Genomic DNA, 23831 nt, shown 5'->3' on the forward strand with positions numbered 1-23831 from the left:
GGGGGTCACTCACAATGTGTGGGGGCTTTTCATCCATGGAGGGGGTCACTCACAATGTGTGGGGGCTTCTCATCCATGGAGGGGTCACTCGCAATGTGTGGAGGCTTCTCATCCATGAAGGGGATCACTTACAATGTGTGGAGGCTTCTCATCCATGGAGGGGATCACTTACAATGTGTGGGGGCTTCTCATCCATGGAGGGGGTCACTCACAATATGTGGAGGCTTCTCATCCATGAAGGGGATCACTTACAATGTGTGGAGGCTTCTCATCCATGGAGGACATCACGCACAATGTTTGGGGGCTTCTCATCCATGGAGGGGGTCACTCGCAATGTGTGGGGGCTTCTCATCCATGGAGGGGGTCACTCACAATGTATAGGGGCTTCTCATCCATGGAGGGGGTCACTCACAATGTGTGGGGTCTTATCATCCATGGAGGGGGTCACTCACAATGTGTGGGGGCTTCTCATCCATGGAGGGGGTCACTCACAATGTGTGGGGGCTTCTCATCCATGGAGGGGCTCACTCACAATGTGTGGGGGTTCTCATCCATGGAGGGGGTCACTCACAATATGTGGAGGCTTCTCATCCATGAAGGGGATCACTCACAATGTGTGGAGGCTTCTCATCCATGGAGGACATCACGCACAATGTGTGGGGGCTTCTCATCCATGGAGGGGGTCACTCGCAATGTGTGGGGCTTCTTATCCATGGAGGGGGTCACTCACAATGTGTGGGGGCTTCTCATCCATGGAGGGGGTCACTCGCAATGTGTGGGGGCTTCTCATCCATGGAGGGGGTCACTCGCAATGTGTGGGGCTTCTCATCCATGGAGGGGTCACTCGCAATGTGTGGGGGCTTCTCATCCATGGAGGGGGTCACTCACAATGTGTGGGGGCTTCTCATCCATGGAGGGGGTCACTCACAATGTGTGGGGGCTTCTCATCCATGGAGGGGGTCACTCGCAATGTGTGGGGCTTCTCATCCATGGAGGGGTCACTCGCAATGTGTGGGGGCTTCTCATCCATGGAGGGGGTCACTCACAATGTGTGGGGGCTTCTCATCCATGGAGGGGTCACTCGCAATGTGTGGGGGCTTCTCATCCATGGAGGGGGTCACTCACAATGTGTGGGGGCTTCTCATCCATGAAGGGGATCACTCACAATGTGTGGGGGCTTCTCATCCATGGAGGACATCACGCACAATGTGTGGGGGCTTCTCATCCATGGAGGGGGTCACTCGCAATGTGTGGGGCTTCTTATCCATGGAGGGGGTCACTCACAATGTGTGGGGGCTTCTCATCCATGGAGGGGGTCACTCGCAATGTGTGGGGCTTCTCATCCATGGAGGGGTCACTCGCAATGTGTGGGGGCTTCTCATCCATGGAGGGGGTCACTCACAATGTGTGGGGGATTCTCATCCATGGAGGGGGTCACTCACAATGTGTGGAGGCTTCTCATCCATGGAGGGGCTCACTCACAATGTGTGGGGGCTTCTCATCCATGGAGGGGGTCACTCACAATGTGTGGAGGCTTCTCATCCATGGAGGGGGTCACTCACAATGTGTAGGGGCTTCTCATCCATGGAGAAGGTCACAAGTTTCTCCGATCTTCCAGGACAATGTGGAGATGACGGTTTTCCCCCATGATGGAGACCGGGTCAGGAGTGAGCACTCAGTGTCTCGGGGATAAATCATTCACATTTTGTGTCCACGGCCGGACCCTCCCGGATCTCAGTCCCAGTGAGAAGCTCGATCGATCATCAAAACGAGGAAGAAGAACCCAGAACCTGTGATCACCGACCCCGGAGACCAGATCGGGTCATTGGTCCGGATCTGCCCAGGAGCCGATATCCGGCCGCCGGGGGAGGGGAGAGTCTGGAGCTGGGAATACTCAGATTTATCAGTAAAATGTAATAACTTACGGAATGTAAATAACCTCTGTAACCTTAGAAACGGCCGAGGAACCGAGCGAAAAACAATGTCTGTATCAGACCTTTTGGCCCTGACTGTGGATATATGGAGGAGTGTATATATATATACGGTATGATTACATACACAGGTGATGTGTGTACACTATGGCGGTATATAGGTCATACAGAAGGTGTGGTTACACAGTGCTCTGGATGGCGCCATGTTGTGTGAATTGCGGTATATTCCAGTATGTGGCAGTGCCTGGTGGTATATGGTGTATAGAGGATGGTATATGTGGCAGTGTATGGCGGTATTACATAGCAGTCACACTAATGATGGCGTATGGTGGGAGGACCCAGGCTCCGATACTGGTGACCGGCCCCACAATGGAAGTCATCACAATACACTGGCATCTTACCTGGGCCGCTGCGCTCCCACTCATGTATTGGGGGGGACATCATGGGACGGGGGTCGTTCTCCAATGGAAACCGGTGCAGAGGTTCGAGGATAGGAGGAGAACCTGAAACACAGGGGAGGGGAGAGACGGTTATACACGGCGGGCAGATGTAGCAGAGTCCGGGACGTACACACTGATACATTGTGACCAGGGACAACATGTGGCCCCGGCAATAGTAAGAACTGGGGCCACAAATGCCGGCACACGGGCACCTCACACAGGAACGTCAGGAGCATTTACAGGAGCGGACCTCAGACCGCGGCCACTGATGGGCGACAATCGCTCAACGCTCCATCCCGGCCTCTGCACCAGGACTGATGACGAATAATGGAGAAGAGAGCAGAAGGCTCCAACCCGGCCACCACCACAGGGTCAGCAGCACATCGGTGTGCACCGGCAACGTGCTGCCGAGGACTCGGTGTGCTGCCGAGGACTCGGTGTGCTGCCGAGGACACAGTGTGCTGCCGAGGACATGGTGTGCTGCCGAGGACACGGTGTGCTGCCGAGGACACGGAGACCTGTACCAATGTACACAATGCAGTGCTCATTTATTACATGATTGTTAACATGCTTACACCTACGACTGCTGGTGTGCAGTGCCGGGGTGCATATATAAGAACGCTCAGACCCGGCCACCACCACAGGGTCAGCAGCACATCGGTGTGCACCGGCAACGTGCTGCCGAGGACTCGGTGTGCTGCCGAGGACACAGTGTGCTGCCGAGGACACGGTGTGCTGCCGAGGACACGGTGTGCTGCCGAGGACACAGTGTGCTGCCGAGGACACGGTGTGCTGCCGAGGACACGGTGTGCTGCCGAGGACACGGAGACCTGTACCAATGTACACAATGCAGTGCTCATTTATTACATGATTGTTAACATGCTTACACCTACGACTGCTGGTGTGCAGTGCCGGGGTGCATATATAAGAACGCTCAGACCCGGCCACCACCACAGGGTCAGCAGCACATCGGTGTGCACCGGCAACGTGCTGCCGAGGACTCGGTGTGCTGCCGAGGACACAGTGTGCTGCCGAGGACACAGTGTGCTGCCGAGGACACGGTGTGCTGCCGAGGACACGGTGTGCTGCCGAGGACACGGTGTGCTGCCGAGGACACAGTGTGCTGCCGAGGACACGGTGTGCTGCCGAGGACACGGTGTGCTGCCGAGGACACGGTGTGCTGCCGAGGACACGGTGTGCTGCCGAGGACACAGTGTGCTGCCGAGGACACGGAGACCTGTACCAATGTACACAATGCAGTGCTCATTTATTACATGATTGTTAACATGCTTACACCTACGACTGCTGGTGTGCAGTGCCGGGGTGCATATATAAGAACGCTCAGACCCGGCCACCACCACAGGGTCAGCAGCACATCGGTGTGCACCGGCAACGTGCTGCCGAGGACTCGGTGTGCTGCCGAGGACACAGTGTGCTGCCGAGGACACGGTGTGCTGCCGAGGACACGGTGTGCTGCCGAGGACACGGTGTGCTGCCGAGGACACGGTGTGCTGTCGAGGACACGGTGTGCTGCCGAGGACACGGTGTGCTGCCGAGGACACGGTGTGCTGCCAAGGACACGGTGTGCTGCCGAGGACACAGTGTGCTGCCGAGGACACGGAGACCTGTACCAATGTACACAATGCAGTGCTCATTTATTACATGATTGTTAACATGCTTACACCTACGACTGCTGGTGTGCAGTGCCGGGGTGCATATATAAGAACGCTCAGACCCGGCCACCACCACAGGGTCAGCAGCACATCGGTGTGCACCGGCAACGTGCTGCCGAGGACTCGGTGTGCTGCCGAGGACACAGTGTGCTGCCGAGGACACGGTGTGCTGCCGAGGACACGGTGTGCTGCCGAGGACACGGTGTGCTGCCGAGGACACGGTGTGCTGTCGAGGACACGGTGTGCTGCCGAGGACACGGTGTGCTGCCGAGGACACGGTGTGCTGCCAAGGACACGGTGTGCTGCCGAGGACACAGTGTGCTGCCGAGGACACGGAGACCTGTACCAATGTACACAATGCAGTGCTCATTTATTACATGATTGTTAACATGCTTACACCTACGACTGCCGGTGTGCAGTGCCGGGGTGCATATATAAGAACGCCACACTGACACTGCACACTGCATGCTGCACACTATACAACCGCGACACACTGTATGTCCTGCACACTATAAAACCGCCACACACTGTATGTCACCCACACTGCACACTATACAAATATACACACTACACACTATACACACTGCACGCTACACACTATAAAAACACACACTGCATGCTACACACTATACAACCACCACACACTGCATGCTACACACTATACACTGCACAATACAAACACACACTGCACGCTGCACACACACACTGCGCACTACACACTGCACGATACACACTATACAACTGCCACACACTGTATGTCACCCACACTGCACGATACAAACACACACTGCAGGGTACACACTATACAACCGCAACACACTGTATGTCACCCATACTGCACACTACACACTGCACGATACATACACACACTGCACGCTACACACTATACAACCATAACACACTGTATGTCCTGCACACTATACAAACATACACACTACACACTATACACACACATTATACAACCGTCACACACTATGTCCTGCACACTACACAAACACACACATACTACAAACACTGCATGCTGCACACTATACACACACTATACAACCGCCACACACTATGTCCTGCACACTATACAAACACACACTGCACGCTACACACTATACAACCGCCACACACTATGTCCTGCACACTACACAAAAACACACTGCACGCTACATACTGTACAAACACATTCACTATACAAACACACTGCACGCTACATACTGTACAAACACGCACCCAATACACACTGTATGTCACGCACACTGCACACTCACACTTTGGGTTGTGGTCTTTAGTAAACTCCAGAATTGCCGCAATGTTCTTATTGGGGAAGCTTGCTTCTTACGATCCTCCCAGGCTCACTATCCAATCTCTCTATCCTTACACTTGTGAAAATAAGCTGATGTGAGAGGCCTGTAGTTGCTGAGCAGTTCCCTTGGGTCCCTTAATGACCTCACATACCCTCACACCCCATGCTCTTGAAGTCATTTTTCTTAGAGCAGCTTTCTCCTTACGATCGTCCCAGGCTCACCATTGTTCTCTATCCTTACACTCATGAACATTAGCTGATGTGAGAGACCTTTAGTTGCTGAGCGATTTGGTTCCTTGGGTCCCTTAGTGACCTCACATACCCTTACACACCTGGCTCTTGAAGTGATCCTTCTTGGAGCAGCTCCTTACACTTATGAATATGAGCTGATGTGAGAGGCCTTTAGTTGCTGAACGGTTCCCTTGCATCTCTTAGTGACCTCACAGACTATTACACACCGTGCTCTTGAAGTCATCCTTCTTGGAGTAGCTTTCTCCTTACGATCCTTCCATGTTCACCATTGTCCTCTAGCCTTACACTCATGAATATGAGCTGATGTGAGAGGCTTTTAGTTGCTGAACGGTTCCCTTGCATCTCTTAGTGACCTCACAGACTATTACACACCGTGCTCTTGAAGTCATCCTTCTTGGAGTAGCTTTCTCCTTACGATCCTTCCATGTTCACCATTGTCCTCTAGCCTTACACTCATGAATATGAGCTGATGTGAGAGGCTTTTAGTTGCTGAGCGGTTCTCTTGGGTCCCTTAGTGACCTTACATACCCTTCCACCCCTTGCTCTTGAAGTCATTCTTCTTGGAGCAGCTTTCTCCTTACGATCCTTCCATGCTCACCATTGTTCTCTAGCCTTACACTCATGAATATGAGCTGATGTAAGAGGCTTTTAGTTGCTGAGCGGTTCTCTTGGGTCCCTTAGTGACCTTACATACCCTTCCACCCCTTGCTCTTGAAGTCATTCTTCTTGGAGCGGCTTTCTCCTTACTATTCTTCCATGCTCACCATTGTTCTCTATCCTTACACTAATGAACATGAACGGATGTGAGAGGCCTTTAGTTGCTGAGCAGTTCTCTTCGGTTACTTAGTGACCTCATATACTCTTACACCCCTGGCTCATGAATTGATCCTTCCTGGAGTAGCTTTCTCCTTACGATCCTTCCATGCTCACCATTGTCCTCAATCCTTACACTCATGAATATGAGTTGATGTGAGAGGCTTTTAGTTGCTGAGTAGTTCCCTTGGGTCCCTTAGTGACCTTGCATACCTTTACACCCCTGGCTCATGAATTGATCCTTCCTGGAGCAGCTTTCTCCTTACTATTCTCCCAGGCTCACCACTTTTTTTCTATCCTTACACTCATGAACATTAGCTGATGTGAGAGACCTTTAGTTGCTGAGCGGTTCTCTTGGGTTACTTAGTGACCTCACAGATTATTACATCCCGTGCTCTTGAACTTATCCTTCTTGGGATGGTAATAATGGCTGTCAGCTTCCCCTATCTGTGGATATTTTGGACTCTTTACATACGGTTGTATAACCTTTTCCAGCCTCATGGGCATCGACATCTCTTCATAATAGTAAAGCGTCTGTTTATTCCTGTGAGGTCCGCGCCGTTCCCTCCTGATCAGCATCTTATCAGGAGTTTACCTTAGTCTTTCCTTTCTCAAGGAACTTGGCATAACACAGAGGAAAATATCACACAAAATATGAGACACGAAGAGATAAGGGCAATATGAGACCACGAGGCTGATGCCACATAAAGAAGATCGAAAAATATCCAACCTGCTATATCAGCCTATGCATATGTAATATCAAAGGACTGCGGTATACAAGCTTTAAACAGTGTACACTACATGCACACAGTGGCAGTATATATGTTGTTGGATGGCATTATATGGCACAGTAGATGTCACTATACATTGATGTGGATAGCTCCAGGCTGAGTGGCGACCTGCGGTATATGCCACTGTAGATGGCGGTATGATGGAGGTATACAGATCAATAGATGGCCGTGTACTGCACGGTAGAGGGTGCTATACTGCACAAAAGATGGCGGTATACTGCATAGTAGATGGGGGTATACTGCACGGTAGATGAGGGTATACAGCACCGTACATGACAATACACAGTAAATGGCGGTATACAGCACAGTATATGGCAGTACAGCGCACAGTACATGACAATACACTGGCATCTTACCTGGGCCACAGCGCTCGCGCTCATGTATTGGGGGGGACATCCTGGGACATTGGTCGTTCTCCAATGGAAACCGGTGAGGACGTGTGAAGAGAAAAGGAGAACCTGAAACACAGGGGAGAGCAGGTTATACAAGGCTGGCAGAGCCCATGACGTACGCACTGATACATTGTAACCAGAACATATCTGTGGCCCTGGGGGTTATGGAGGGGTTGTGAATTAGTTAAATATCTGACATCACTGGACACGGCAGAATCTATACCATGAGTCAAAATTAGTGAGGAGACAGACGATTGATAATAAAATCTGCATGTCTCCTCACTAGCAAATAGAGAGAATAGCTCTGGAGGCAGACCAGACGTCTCCACTCCATACCAGGGAGAGAGAATAGCTCCGGAGGCAGACCGGACGTCTCCGCTCCATACCAGGGACAGAGAATAGCTCCGGAGGCAGACCGGATGTCTCCACTCCATACCAGGGACAGAGAATAGCTCCGGAGGCAGACCGGACGTCTCCACTCCATACCAGGGACAGAGAATAGCTCCGGAGGCAGACCAGACGTCTCCACTCCATACCAGGGAGAGAGAATAGCTCCGGAGGCAGACTGGACGTCTCCACTCCATACCAGGGACAGAGAATAGCTCCGGAGGCAGAATGGACGTCTCCACTCCATACCAGGGAGAGAGAATAGCTCCGGAGGCAGACTGGACGTCTCCACTCCATACCAGGGACAGAGAATAGCTCCGGAGGCAGACTGGACGTCTCCACTCCATACCAGGGAGAGAGAATAGCTCCGGAGGCAGACTGGACGTCTCCACTCCATACCAGGGAGAGAGAATAGCTCCGGAGGCAGACCGGACGTCTCCACTCCATACCAGGGACAGAGAATAGCTCCGGAGGCAGACCGGACGTCTCCACTCCATACCAGGGAGAGAGAATAGCTCCGGAGGCAGAATGGACGTCTCCGCTCCATACCAGGGAGAGAGAATAGCTCCGGAGGCAGAATGGACGTCTCCACTCCATACCAGGGACAGAGAATAGCTCCGGAGGCAGACTGGACGTCTCCGCTCCATACCAGGGAGAGAGAATAGCTCCGGAGGCAGACTGGACTTCTCCGCTCCATACCAGGGAGAGAGAATAGCTCCGGAGGCAGACTGGACGTCTCCGCTCCATACCAGGGAGAGAGAATAGCTCCGGAGGCAGACTGGACGTCTCCGCTCCATACCAGGGAGAGAGAATAGCTCCGGAGGCAGACTGGACATCTCCGCTCCATACCAGGGAGAGAGAATAGCTCCGGAGGCAGACTGGACGTCTCCACTCCATACCAGGGAGAGAGAATAGCTCCGGAGGCAGACTGGACGTCTCCGCTCCATACCAGGGAGAGAGAATAGCTCCGGAGGCAGACCGGACGTCTCCGCTCCATACCAGGGAGAGAGAATAGCTCCGGAGGCAGACCGGACGTATCCACTCCATACCAGGGACAGAGAATAGCTCCGGAGGCAGACTGGACGTCTCCACTCCATACCAGGGACAGAGAATAGCTCCGGAGGCAGATTGGACGTCTCCGCTCCATACCAGGGAGAGAGAATAGCTCCAGAGGCAGACTGGACGTCTCCGCTCCATACCAGGGACAGAGAATCGCTCCGGAGGCAGACCGGACGTCTCCTCTCCATATCAGGGAGAGAGAATAGCTCCGGAGGCAGACCGGACGTATCCACTCCATACCAGGGAGAGAGAATAGCTCCGGAGGCAGACCGGACGTCTCCACTCCATACCAGGGAGAGAGAATAGCTCCGGAGGCAGACCGGACGTCTCCACTCCATACCAGGGAGAGAGAATAGCTCCGGAGGCAGACCGGACGTCTCCACTCCATACCAGGGACAGAGAATAGCTCCGGAGGCAGACCGGACGTCTCCTCTCCATACCAGGGAGAGAGAATAGCTCCGGAGGCAGACTGGACGTCTCCGCTCCATACCAGGGACAGAGAATAGCTCCGGAGGCAGACCGGACGTCTCCACTCCATACCAGGGAGAGAGAATAGCTCCGGAGGCAGACTGGACGTCTCCACTCCATACCAGGGAGAGAGAATAGCTCCGGAGGCAGACTGGACGTCTCCACTCCATACCAGGGAGAGAGAATAGCTCCGGAGGCAGACTGGACATCTCCGCTCCATACCAGGGAGAGAGAATAGCTCCGGAGGCAGACTGGACGTCTCCGCTCCATACCAGGGAGAGAGAATAGCTCCGGAGGCAGACTGGACATCTCCGCTCCATACCAGGGAGAGAGAATAGCTCCGGAGGCAGACTGGACATCTCCACTCCATACCAGGGAGAAAGAATAGCTCCGGAGGAAGACCGGACGTCTCCTCTCCATACCAGGGAGAAAGAATAGCTCCGGAGGCAGACTGGACGTCTCCACTCCATACCAGGGAGAGAGAATAGCTCCGGAGGCAGACTGGACGTCTCCACTCCATACCAGGGAGAGAGAATAGCTCCGGAGAAAGACTGGACGTCTCCACTCCATACCAGGGAAAGAGAATAGCTCCGGAGGCAGACTGGACGTCTCCGCTCCATACCAGGGAAAGAGAATAACTCTGGGGTTAGACTGGACGTCTCCGCTCCATACCAGGGAAAGAGAATAGCTTCGGAGGCAGACTGGACGTCTCCGCTCCATACCAGCGAGAGAGAATAGCTCTGGAGGCAGACTGGACGTCTCTGCTCCATACCAGGGAGAGAGAATATCTCCGGAGGCAGACTAGACGTCTCCTCACTAGCAAATAGAGAGAATAGCTCCGGAGGCAGACTGGACATCTCCGCTCCATACCAGGGACAGAGAATAGCTCCGGAGGCAGACTGGACGTCTCCGCTCCATACCAGGGACAGAGAATAGCTCCGGAGGCAGACTGGACGTCTCCGCTCCATACCAGGGAGAGAGAATAGCTCCGGAGGCAGACCGGACGTCTCCACTCCATACCAGGGACAGAGAATAGCTCCGGAGGCAGACCGGACGTCTCCACTCCATACCAGGGAGAGAGAATAGCTCCGGAGGCAGAATGGACGTCTCCGCTCCATACCAGGGAGAGAGAATAGCTCCGGAGGCAGAATGGACGTCTCCACTCCATACCAGGGACAGAGAATAGCTCCGGAGGCAGACTGGACGTCTCCGCTCCATACCAGGGAGAGAGAATAGCTCCGGAGGCAGACTGGACTTCTCCGCTCCATACCAGGGAGAGAGAATAGCTCCGGAGGCAGACTGGACGTCTCCGCTCCATACCAGGGAGAGAGAATAGCTCCGGAGGCAGACTGGACGTCTCCGCTCCATACCAGGGAGAGAGAATAGCTCCGGAGGCAGACTGGACATCTCCGCTCCATACCAGGGAGAGAGAATAGCTCCGGAGGCAGACTGGACGTCTCCACTCCATACCAGGGAGAGAGAATAGCTCCGGAGGCAGACTGGACGTCTCCGCTCCATACCAGGGAGACAGAATAGCTCCGGAGGCAGACCGGACGTCTCCGCTCCATACCAGGGAGAGAGAATAGCTCCGGAGGCAGACCGGACGTATCCACTCCATACCAGGGACAGAGAATAGCTCCGGAGGCAGACTGGACGTCTCCACTCCATACCAGGGACAGAGAATAGCTCCGGAGGCAGATTGGACGTCTCCGCTCCATACCAGGGAGAGAGAATAGCTCCAGAGGCAGACTGGACGTCTCCTCTCCATATCAGGGAGAGAGAATAGCTCCGGAGGCAGACTGGACGTCTCCGCTCCATACCAGGGAAAGAGAATAGCTCCGGAGGCAGACTGGACGTCTCCGCTCCATACCAGGGACAGAGAATCGCTCCGGAGGCAGACCGGACGTCTCCTCTCCATATCAGGGAGAGAGAATAGCTCCGGAGGCAGACCGGACGTATCCACTCCATACCAGGGAGAGAGAATAGCTCCGGAGGCAGACCGGACGTCTCCACTCCATACCAGGGAGAGAGAATAGCTCCGGAGGCAGACCGGACGTCTCCACTCCATACCAGGGAGAGAGAATAGCTCCGGAGGCAGACCGGACGTCTCCACTCCATACCAGGGACAGAGAATAGCTCCGGAGGCAGACCGGACGTCTCCTCTCCATACCAGGGAGAGAGAATAGCTCCGGAGGCAGACTGGACGTCTCCGCTCCATACCAGGGACAGAGAATAGCTCCGGAGGCAGACCGGACGTCTCCACTCCATACCAGGGAGAGAGAATAGCTCCGGAGGCAGACTGGACGTCTCCACTCCATACCAGGGAGAGAGAATAGCTCCGGAGGCAGACTGGACGTCTCCACTCCATACCAGGGAGAGAGAATAGCTCCGGAGGCAGACTGGACATCTCCGCTCCATACCAGGGAGAGAGAATAGCTCCGGAGGCAGACTGGACGTCTCCGCTCCATACCAGGGAGAGAGAATAGCTCCGGAGGCAGACTGGACATCTCCGCTCCATACCAGGGAGAGAGAATAGCTCCGGAGGCAGACTGGACATCTCCACTCCATACCAGGGAGAAAGAATAGCTCCGGAGGAAGACCGGACGTCTCCTCTCCATACCAGGGAGAAAGAATAGCTCCGGAGGCAGACCGGACGTCTCCACTCCATACCAGGGAGAGAGAATAGCTCCGGAGGCAGACTGGACGTCTCCACTCCATACCAGGGAGAGAGAATAGCTCCGGAGAAAGACTGGACGTCTCCACTCCATACCAGGGAAAGAGAATAGCTCCGGAGGCAGACTGGACGTCTCCGCTCCATACCAGGGAAAGAGAATAACTCTGGGGTTAGACTGGACGTCTCCGCTCCATACCAGGGAAAGAGAATAGCTTCGGAGGCAGACTGGACGTCTCCGCTCCATACCAGCGAGAGAGAATAGCTCTGGAGGCAGACTGGACGTCTCTGCTCCATACCAGGGAGAGAGAATATCTCCGGAGGCAGACTAGACGTCTCCTCACTAGCAAATAGAGAGAATAGCTCCGGAGGCAGACTGGACATCTTCGCTCCATACCAGGGACAGAGAATAGCTCCGGAGGCAGACTGGACGTCTCCGCTCCATACCAGGGACAGAGAATAGCTCCGGAGGCAGACTGGACGTCTCCGCTCCATACCAGGGAGAGAGAATAGCTCCGGAGGCAGACTGGACGTCTCCGGTCCATACCAGGGACAGAGAATAGCTCCGGAGGCAGACTGGACGTCTCCGGTCCATACCAGGGACAGAGAATAGCTCCGGAGGCAGACTGGACGTCTCCGCTCCATACTAGGGAGAGAGAATAGCTTCGGAGGCAGACTGGACGTCTCCGCTCCATACCAGGGAGAGAGAATAGCTCCGGAGGCAGACTGGACGCTCAATACCAAGGACGGAGTTTAGCTCCGGAGGCAGACTGGACGTCTCCGCTCCATACCAGGGACAGAGAATAGCTCCGGAGGCAGACTGGACGTCTCCGCTCCATACCAGGAAGAGAGAATAGCTCCGGAGGCAGACTGGACGTCTCCTCTCCATACCAGGGAGAGAGAATAGCTCCGGAGGCAGACTGGACGTCTCTGCTTCATACCAGGGAGAGAGAATAGCTCCGGAGGCAGAGTGGATGCTCCATACCAAGGACGGAGAATAGCTCTGGAGGCAGACTGGACGTCTCCGCTCCATACCAGGGAGAGAGAATATCTCCGGAGGCAGACTAGACGTCTCCTCACTAGCAAATAGAGAGAATAGCTCCGGAGGCAGACTGGATGTCTACACTCCAAACCAGGGGCAGAGAATAGCTCCGGAGGCAGACTGGACATCTCCACTCCATACCGGGGAGAGAGAATAGCTCCGGAGGCAGACTGGACATCTCCGCTCCATACCAGGGAGAGAGAATAGCTCGGGAGGCAGACTGGACGCTCCATACCAAAGACGGAGAATAGCTCGGGAGGCAGACTGGACATCTCCACTCCATACCGGGGAGAGAGAATAGCTCCGGAGGCAGACTGGACGTCTCCACTCCATACCAGGGAGAGAGAATAGCTCCGGAGGCAGACTGGATGTCTCCGCTCCATACCAGGGACAGAGAATAGCTCCGGAGGCAGATTGGACGTCTCCGCTCCATACCAGGGACAGAGAATAGCTCCGGAGGCAGACTGGACGTCTCCACTCCATACCAGGGAGAGAGAATAGCTCCGGAGGCAGACTGGACATCTCCGCTCCATACTAGGGAGAGAGAATAGCTTTGGAGGCAGACTGGACGTCTCCACTCCATACCAGGGAGAGAGTATAGCTCCGGAGGCAGAACGGACGTCTCCGCTCCATACCAGGGAGAAAGAATAGCTCCGGAGGCAGACCGGACGTCTCCTCTCCATACCAGGGGAAGAGAATAGCTCCGGAGGCAGACTGGACGTCTCCGCTCCATACCAGGGAGAGAGAATAGCTCCGGAGGCAGACTGGATGTCTCCGCTCCATACCAGGGACAGAGAATAGCTCCGGAGGCAGACTGGACGTCTCCGCTCCATACTAGGGAGAGAGAATAGCTTTGGAGGCAGACTGGACGTCTCCACTCCATACCAGGGAGAGAGAATAGCTCCGGAGGCAGAACGGACGTCTCCGCTCCATACCAGGGAGAAAGAATAGCTCCGGAGGCAGACCGGACGTCTCCTCTCCATACCAGGGGAAGAGAATAGCTCCGGAGGCAGACTGGACGTCTCCGCTCCATACCAGGGAGAGAGAATAGCTCCGGAGGCAGACCGGACGTCTCCTCTCCATACCAGGGGAAGAGAATAGCTCCGGAGGCAGACTGGATGTCTCCCCTCCATTCCAGGGAGAGAGAATAGCTCCGGAGGCAGACTGGACGCCTCCGCTCCATACCAGGGACAGAGAATAGCTCCGGAGGCAGACTGGACGTCTCCGCTCCATACCAGGGATAGAGAATAGCTCCGGGGTTAGACTGGACGTCTCCACTCCATACCAGGGAGAGAGAATAGCTCCGTAGGCAGACTGGACGTCTCCGCTCCATACCAGGGACAGAGAATAGCTCCGGAGGCAGACCGGACGTCTCCGCTCCATACCAGGGACAGAGAATAGCTCCGGAGGCAGACTGGACGTCTCCGCTCCATACCAGGGAGAGACAATAGCTCCGGAGGGAGACTGGACGTCTCCGCTCCATATCAGGGAGAGAGAATAGCTCCGGAGGGAGACTGGACGTCTCCGCTCCATATCAGGGAGAGAGAATAGCTCCGGAGGCAGACTGGACGTCTCCACTCCATACCAGGGAAAGAGAATAGCTCCGGAGGCAGACTGGACATCTTCACTCTATACCAGGGACAGAGAATATCTCCGGAGGCAGACCGGACGTCTCTACTCCATACAAGGGATAGAGAATAGCTCCGGAGGCAGACTGGACGTCTCCGCTCCATACTAGGGAGAGAGAATAGCTTCGGAGGCAGACTGGACGTCTCCGCTCCATACCAGGGAGTGAGAATAGCTCCGGAGGCAGACTGGACGTCTCCGCTCCATACCAGGGACAGAGAATAGCTCCGGAGGTAGACTGGACATCTCCGCTCCATACCAGGGAGAGAGAATAGCTCCGGAGGTAGACTGGACATCTCCGCTCCATACCAGGGAGAGAGAATAGCTCCGGAGAAAGACTGGACGTCTCCGCTCCATACCACGGAGAGAGAATAGCTCCGGAGGCAGACCGGACGTCTCCGCTCCATACCAGGGAGAGAGAATAGCTCCGGAGGCAGACTGGACGCTCCATACCAAGCACGGAGAATAGCTCCGGAGGCAGACCGGACATCTCTGCTCCCTATCAGGGATAGAGAATAGCTCCGGAGGCAGACCGGACATCTCCACTCCATACCAGGGAGAGAGAATAGCTCCGGGGTTTGACTGGATGTCTCCTCTCCATACCATCAAGACATGTCTGAAGCCAGTAGTGAAGTAATGGGGGGAGTAGTGCTGGGCCTGGGTGTAGCTCTGACCTCACCTCTATGAATCCCACCGTGGTCCCTGACTAGGGGGTCATTCCCTGGAGGAGGGAGAAAGTAACCGGGAGCCATGTTGGGGTTCATCATCGGGCCGTCATTCCCAAAGGGCGGAGGGCCTGAAAGACAGAAAACGCCATCAGTGTAACGCATCAATGCAGCGGACAGCGGTATACAGGATATATACAGGGTTATAGAGAAAAATCGTAAAATCCATAAAGAAAACTCCGGGGAGGGGACATATCACCCCTCTCATATTGATCATATGGGATTCATTATAACTGGGGACAGAGAGCTGACACCTCAGCCTCCATTGAAGAAGGACGTCCTGCAGTGACCAGGTAATTACAGCAGGAGATCTGCTCTGAGAACCACACACCAAGGCCAGGATTCCTATATCAAGAGTGAGAAGCAAGAAATGTGTCACCTCCGGGGTCACCTCTGCCGGACTTCAAAGGACTGCACCCATTTTCTCCAGAGCCGACATACAGGTAGAAATATTTGGGCTCTTGTGGCTGGCATAGTTATGGCTGACACATTTTCGACATCGTGATCCCAAGGGGAATAACATGAATGTTCCTACATGACTGTGCGATCGGCGCATCAGCCCCAAATCAAATTCGGTCAGATAGATGATGCTATCCATGCCATGTTTCATCTCTATAGAAAGATAAAATCATGATAGGAAACATTACTGCGATATCTTCTGCCTGGGACCTCTAGAGGCAAAGATATCCTGAAAAATGGGGATCGCATAACATTCTAAAATACCTAGCACATCCCATGAGCAGCCCACAAATGAGCTCAGCAAGAGGAGGTATGTGGCGTAACCTTCATCTAATAGAAATAAACTCCAGTTTTTATCATTTGTCAGTCCTGGGAGGTGCAGCTTGCTGGGGTTCTGTTTTTCTAAGTAGTACCTCCCTGCGTTCAGCTCTGAGACATTTCCATGACATTAGGTTGAGTACTTTTATTTGTTATCCTTTTTATTATCTGTAATTTTATATACTGTATTGTTTTGTCTTATTATTAACATATTTTCTATGATTTATAAACACTCTACTTTTCAAATTAAGTATATAAAATTAGATTAGCTTTGTTCCTCTTGCTCTATAAACGCCATTGCTGAAGCCATACGCTACCTGTAACGGGCGTCCAATCGGCCTGTACAAGGGATTGGTGGCAGCGAGTAGTTCCTTTTGTTATTCTGGAGTTGGCAGTGATCATATCGGGGTGTATATACATATATACAGATGTGAGCTGGGGGGAGGGGGGGGCAGGACCAGAAGAGGGAGCAAAAAAAAAACAAACATTTTTTTTACCTCCCCTTTCCTCTGTTAGACAGTCTAATAAATCCGCTGTTTTTCAGGGGGCACCTCCATTCATTTGTAGGCATGTGAGTACAAATAAACTACGGACTCAGGGAGTAGATTAAGCCCGGAAGTACTAGCACCTGCACTTACGGGGCCAGAGGCGGCCAATCAGCTCCCTGTTTCTACACTACCTGCTCTGTGCTGCGGCGTCCAACGCTGCTAACATATAGACATCACAGCAGGACGACGCGGAGGGGAACGGACACCGGAGCCAGAAGAGGACACTCACCGGAGCCAGGAGGAGGAGGATGACGGACACTGGAGCAGGAAAGCGCTCAAAGAGCTGAAGATTCAGAGGAGAGGTGGAGGTGTTGCTAATGCTATAGGCTGGGGATTGGGGGGAGGCTAATGCTATAGGCTGGGGATTGGGGGGAGGCTAATGCTATAGACTGGGGATTAGGGGGAGGGCTAATACTATAGACTGGGGGTTGGGGGGAGGCTAAAACTATAGACTGGGGGAGGCTAATGCTATAGGCTGGGGAATGGGGGAGGCTAATGCTATAGGCTGGGGAATGGGGGAGGCTAATGCTATAGACTGGGGATTGGGGGAGGCTAATGCTATAGACTGGGGATTGGGGGAGGCTAATGCTATAGACTGGGGATTGGGGGAGGCTAATGCTATAGACTGGGGATTGGGGGGAGGGCTAATGCTATAGACTGGGGATTGGGGGAGGGCTAATACTATAGAATGGGGATTGGGGGGGAGGGCTAATGCTAAAGACTGGGGATTAGGGGGACTATTATTGTAGTCTGGAGTTAGGGGGATATTACAATAGGCTGTCATTTATTGGGGACTATTTTAATAGACTTGGGTTTATTAGAGTAGTCTTTAGGGGTACTTTGCACGCTGTGACATTGCTAGCCGATGCTTGCGATGCCGAGCGCGATAGTCCCCGCCCCCGTCGCACATGCGATATCTTGTGATAGCTGCCTTAGCGAACATTATCGCTACGGCAGCTTCACACGCACTTACCTGCCCTGCGACGTCGCTCTGGCCGGCGATCCGCCTCCTTCCTAAGGGGGCAGGTTGTGCGGCGTCACAGCGACGTCAGACTGCAGGCGTCCAATAGAAGCGGAGGGGCGGAGATGAGCGGGACGTAAACATCCCGCCCACCTCCTCCCTTCCGCATTTCCGGTGGAGGCAGGTAAGGAGATGTTCCTCGCTCCTGCAGCTTCATACACAGCGATGTGTGCTGCCGCAGGAACGAGGTACAACATCGTATCTCCTATTGGTGCGACATTATGGAAATGTCCGACACTGCACAGATCACCGATTTACGACGCTTTTGCGATCGTTTATCGGCGCATCTAGGCTTTACTCGTTGCGACGTTGTAACTGGTGCCGGATGTGCGTCACTTTCGATTTTGACCCCGACGATATCACAGTTGCGATGTCGCAGCGTGCAAAGTACCCCTTAGAGTTCGGGGCCTATGCAGTATGAAGAGTGAGGTAGTGTGGGGAGGGTCTCAGCATTAGACGTGAGGTAACGTGGTGGTCTCAGTATGATGAGTGCGACATCATGGAAAAGGGGAAGGAACAGGCAGCAATGGGAGCTCATTATAGAGAGGGGCAGCATGAGAGCACAGTATGGAGAGGGCCAGTGTAAGGGCTCAGCATGGAGAGGGGCAGTGTGAGGCCTCAGCATGGAGAGGGGCAGTGTGAGGGCTCAGCATGGAGAGGGGCAGTGTGAGGCCTCAGCATGGAGAGGGGCAGTGTGAGGCCTCAGCATGGAGAGGGGCAGTGTGAGGCCTCAGCATGGAGAGAGGCAGTGTGAGGCCTCAGCATGGAGAGGGGCAGTGTGAGGGCTCAGCATGGAGAGGGGCAGTGTGAGGCCTCAGCATGGAGAGGGGCAGTGTGAGGCCTCAGCATGGAGAGGGGCAGTGTGAGGCCTCAGCATGGAGAGGGGCAGTGTGAGGGCTCAGCATGGAGAGGGGCAGTGTGAGGGCTCAGCATGGAGAGGGGCAGTGTGAGGCCTCAGCATGGAGAGGGGCAGTGTGAGGGCTCAGCATGGAGAGGGGCAGTGTGAGGCCTCAGCATGGAGAGGGGCAGTGTGAGGCCTCAGCATGGAGAGGGGCAGTGTGAGAGCTCAGCATGGAGAGGGGCAGTGTGAGGGGTATGGAGAAGGTTACTGTGAGAGCTGAGAACAGAGAGGGGCAGCATGGGGGTTTCAGGATGGAGAGGGGCAGTGTGAGGGCTTCCTACCTTACTGGTCCCACTACCACCCCCCTCTCCTCTCCATGCTCAGTAGCCCTTCTATTACCCTGCTGGAGAATAGTGGGAGGACCCCGGCTGTGATACTGGTGACCGGCCCCACAATGGATGTCATTGCTGGAGATATCGCAATACACTGGCATCTTACCTGGGCCGCTGCGCTCCCGCTCATAAATTGGGGGGGACTTCATAGGACGGGGATCGTTCTCGAATGGAAACCGGTGAGGAAGTGCGAGGAAACGGGGAGAACCTGAAACACAGGGGAGGGGAGAGCAGGTTATACAAGGCTGGCAGATGCAGCAGAGATACATTGTATCCAGAATCAGTTATCGAAAGTGTGACCCTGAGCAAAAAGTAAAGGGGGGCCACAAATACCAATATAACAGACCATCGCACCGGAACAGTCCCCTCACACGTCATCCGCGAGACACACAGTGCCACTAATGTGACACACACTGTTCTACAACCCTGCGGTCCTCAGTATCGTGGATACCTCGCTCTGCCCACCTCCTCTACACTCCCACACGGTGAAGGACCTTTGGTCATGTGATCATGATACCACCTAAGGTCCATTCTCTCTTCTAGCCTCGGAGACTGATGAAGGATTGCCATTATCAGTGCAGTGTCCTCCTTGGAAAGGCTGGGGGATCTCCTGAGAATAGGAGAAGATTGCCCAGCCTGACGCCCCCCCAATAATACAAGCCCTGACTGTAACAACCCCTCAGCTGTGTGCGGTCAGGACATGTCTGGAGCCGGCAGTGCAGTAATGGTTGGAGTAGCGCTGAGCTTGGATGTAGCTCTGACCTCACCTCTATGAATCCCACCGTGGTCCCTGACTAGGGGGTCATTCCCTGGAGGAGGGAGAAAGTAACCGGGAGCCATGCCGGGGCTCATCATCGGGCCGTCATTCCCAAAGGGTGGAGGGCCTGAAATACAGAAAACGCCATCAGTGTACAGCATCACCACATCTATGAACACAGTAGTATCAATGACTTTCTGCCCGACTACTTAATTTCAGTGGTCTTCTCATTAGCTTAGGAGGAAGTGTCAATAAAGCTCCGGCGGCTGAAGTCACGGTCTCCTGGAGGCTGGAGCCTCAACTCATTGTCTTCTGCTATCCTCCAAGGAAATATTGCCAGCATTCACTGCTTTGCATCAAAAGGGTTTTACATGCAAGGACATTGCTGTCTGTAAGAATGCCCCTAAATCAACCATTTATCGCTTCAAAAAGAACTTAAAAAATAGAGAGGTTTATTTGCTGTGAAAACAGGGTCAGAGTGTTCAAGAAAGTCCAGGAAGGGCAAAGATCGTCTCCTAAACAGGATTCAGATGTGGGATGAGTTATACCCCAGTGCAGAGCTTGCTCAGGAATGGCAGCAGGCAGGCGTCAGGGCATCTGCACACACAGTGAAGAGAAGATGTTTGGAGGCTGCCTGGTGTTACGAAGGGCAACATACAAGGTACTTCTCTAGAAGAAAGACATCAAGGACAGATGGGAATTCTGCAATAAGTACAGGGATCAGACTGCAGAGGATGGTGGGGGAGTGGGGGAGGGTGTATTCCTCTGATGATGCCCCTCCTGACTATCCACTGATTGTAGAGAGAAAAGAAAGTGAAAGTGATCACTGCCACAAGTCCTGTGTCTGCAGCAGTGAAGCCTCCTGAGACCACTCATGTGTAAGGGCTTCTCATCCATGGAGGGGCTCACTCACAATGTGTGGGGGCTTCTCATCCATGGAGGGGCTCACTCACAATGTGTAAGGGCTGCTCATCCATGGAGGGGGTCACTCACAATATGTGGGGGCTTCTCATCCATGGAGGGGCTCACTCACAATGTGTGGGGGCTTCTCAACCATAGAGGGATCACTCACAATGTGTGGGGCCTTCTCATCCATGGAGGAAGTCACTTACAATATGTGGAGGCTTCTCATCCATGAAGGGGGTCACTCACAATGTGTGGGGGCTTCTCATCCATGGAGGGGGTCACTCACAATGTGTGGAGGCTTCTCAACCATAGAGGGATCACTCACAATGTGTGGGGCCTTCTCATCCATGGAGGAAGTCACTTACAATATGTGGAGGCTTCTCATCCATGAAGGGGGTCACTCACAATGTGTGGGGGCTTCTCATCCATGGAGGGGGTCACTCACAATGTGTGGGGGCTTCTCATCCATGGAGGAGGTCACTCACAGTATGTGGAGGCTTCTCATCCATGGAGGAGGTAACTCACAGTATGTGGGGGCTTCTCATCCATGGAGGGCTCACTCACAATGTGTGGGGCCTTCTCATCCATGGAGGAAGTCACTTACAATATGTGGAGGCTTCTCATCCATGAAGGGGGTCACTCACAATGTGTGGGGGCTTCTCATCCATGGAGGGGGTCACTCACAATGTGTGGGGGCTTCTCATCCATGGAGGAGGTCACTCACAGTATGTGGAGGCTTCTCATCCATGGAGGAGGTCACTCACAGTATGTGGGGGCTTCTCATCCATGGAGGGCTCACTCACAATGTGTGGGGGCTTCTCATCCATGGAGGAGGTCACTCACAATGTGTGGGGGTTTCTCATCCATGGAGGGCTCACTCACAATGTGTGGGGGCTTCTCATCCATGGAGGAGGTCACTCACAATGTGTGGAGGCTTCTAATCCATGGAGGGGGTCACTCACAATGTGTGGGGGCTTCTCATCCATGAAGGGGGTCACTCACAATGTGTGGGGGCTTCTCATCCATGGAGGCACTCACTCACAATGTGTGGGGGCTTCTCATCCATGGAGGGACTCACTCACAATGTAAGGGGGCTTCTCATCCATGGAGGGGGTCACTCACAATGTGTGGGGGCTTCTCATCCATGGAGGGGCTCACTCACAATGTGTGGGGGCTTCTCATCCATGGAGGGGGTCACTCACAATGTGTGAGGGCTTCTCAACCATGGAGGTGGGGGTCACTCACAATGAGTGGGGACTTCTCATCCATGGAGGGGGTCACTCACAATGTGTGGAGGCTTCTCATCAATGGAGGGGGTCACTCACAATGTGTGGAGGCTTCTCATCCATGGAGGGGGTCACTCACAATGTGTGGGGGCTTCTCATCCATGGAGGGGGTCACTCACAGTATGTGGAAGCTTCTCATCCATGGAGGGGGTCACTCACAATGTGTGGGGGCTTCTCATCCATGGAGGGGGTCACTCACAATGTGTGGGGGCTTCTCATCCATGGAGGGGCTCACTCACAATGTGTGGGGGCTTCTCATCCATGGAGGGGGTCACTCACAATGTGTGGGGGCTTCTTAACCATGGAGGGGGGGTCACTCACAATGTGTGAGGGCTTCTCATCCATGGAGGTGGGGGTCACTCACAATGTGTGGGGACTTCTCATCCATGGGGGGGGTCACTCACAAAGTGTGGGGGCTTCTCATCCATGGAGGGGGTCACTCACAATGTGTGGAGGCTTCTCATCCATGGAGGGGGTCACTCACAATGTGAGGGGGCTTCTCATCCATGGAGGGGCTCACTCACAATGTGTGGGGGCTTCTCATCCATGGAGGGGCTCACTCACAATGTGTGGGGGCTTCGCATCCATGGAGAGGGTCACTCACAATGTGTGGGGGCTTCTTAACCATGGAGGGGGGGGTCACTCACAATGTGTGGGGGCTTCTCAACCATGGAGGTGGGGGTCACTCACAATGTGTGGGGACTTCTCATCCATGGAGGGGGTCACTCACAATGTGTGGAGGCTTCTCATCCATGGAGGCGGTCACTCACAATGTGTGGAGGCTTCTCATCCGTGGAGGGGCTCACTCACAATGTGTGGAGGCTTCTCATCCATGGAGGGGGTCACTCACAATGTGTGGGGGCTTCTCATCCATGGAGGGGCTCACTCACAATGTGTGGGGGCTTCTCATCCATGGAGGGGGTCACTCACAATGTGTGGGGGCTTCTCAACCATGGAGGTGGGGGTCACTCACAATGTGTGGGGACTTCTCATCCATGGAGGGGGTCACTCACAATGTGTGGGGGCTTCTCATCCATGGAGGGGGTCACTCACAATGTGTGGGGGCTTCTCATCCATGGAGGGGCTCACTCACAATGTGTGGGGGCTTCTCATCCATGGAGGGGGTCACTCACAATGTGTGGGGGCTTCTTAACCATGGAGGGGGGTCACTCACAATGTGTAGGGGCTTCTCATCCATGGAGGGGGTCACTCACAATGTGTGGAGGCTTCTCATCCATGGAGGGGGTCACTCACAATGTGTGGAGGCTTCTCATCCATGGAGGGGGTGACTCACAATGTGTGGGGGCTTCTCATCCATGGAGGGGTCACTCACAATGTGTGGGGGCTTCTCATCCATGGAGGGGGTCACTCACAATGTGTGGGGGCTTCTTAACCATGGAGGGGGGGTCACTCACAATGTGTGGGGGCTTCTCAATGATGGAGGGGGTCACTCACAATGTGTGGGGGCTTCTCATCCATGGAGGGGTCACTCACAATGTGTGGAGGCTTCTCATCTATGGAGGGGGTCACTCACAATGTGTGGAGGCTTCTCATCTATGGAGAGGGTCACTCACAATGTGTGGGGGCTTCTCATCCATGGAGGGGGTCACTCACAATGTGTGGGGGCTTCTCATCCATGGAGGGGATCACTCACAATGTGTGGGGGCTTCTCATCCATGGAGGGGGTCACTCACAATGTGTGGGGGCTTCTCATCCATGGAGGGGGTCACTGACAATGT

The 23831-nt window shown here is 54.1% G+C and overlaps 1 protein-coding gene across 5 annotated transcripts in view; it reads right to left on the reverse strand.

Moving 5' to 3' along the window:
- The window catches only part of LOC142303933 (PC-esterase domain-containing protein 1A-like), a 124601-nt gene that overhangs the window by 5831 nt on the left and 94939 nt on the right, over positions 1–23831 (reverse strand). For 3 of the 5 annotated variants that reach the window (XM_075345837.1, XM_075345821.1, XM_075345829.1), the window contains 5 exons: positions 19911–20027; positions 19250–19351; positions 15519–15635; positions 7551–7652; positions 2333–2434 (listed from right to left, as the gene is read on the reverse strand). In XM_075345837.1, the coding sequence (XP_075201952.1) occupies positions 2333–2434; positions 7551–7652; positions 15519–15635; positions 19250–19351; positions 19911–20027 (540 nt within the window). Of the gene's footprint in view, positions 1–2332; positions 2435–7550; positions 7653–15518; positions 15636–15943; positions 16177–19249; positions 19352–19910; positions 20028–23831 lie in introns of those variants that run through there. The other 2 variants (XM_075345846.1, XM_075345856.1) reach the window with 2 other exon arrangements.

This window comes from Anomaloglossus baeobatrachus, chromosome 1 (assembly GCF_048569485.1).
Source record: "Anomaloglossus baeobatrachus isolate aAnoBae1 chromosome 1, aAnoBae1.hap1, whole genome shotgun sequence".
In the NCBI taxonomy this organism is placed as follows: domain Eukaryota; kingdom Metazoa; phylum Chordata; class Amphibia; order Anura; family Aromobatidae; genus Anomaloglossus; species Anomaloglossus baeobatrachus.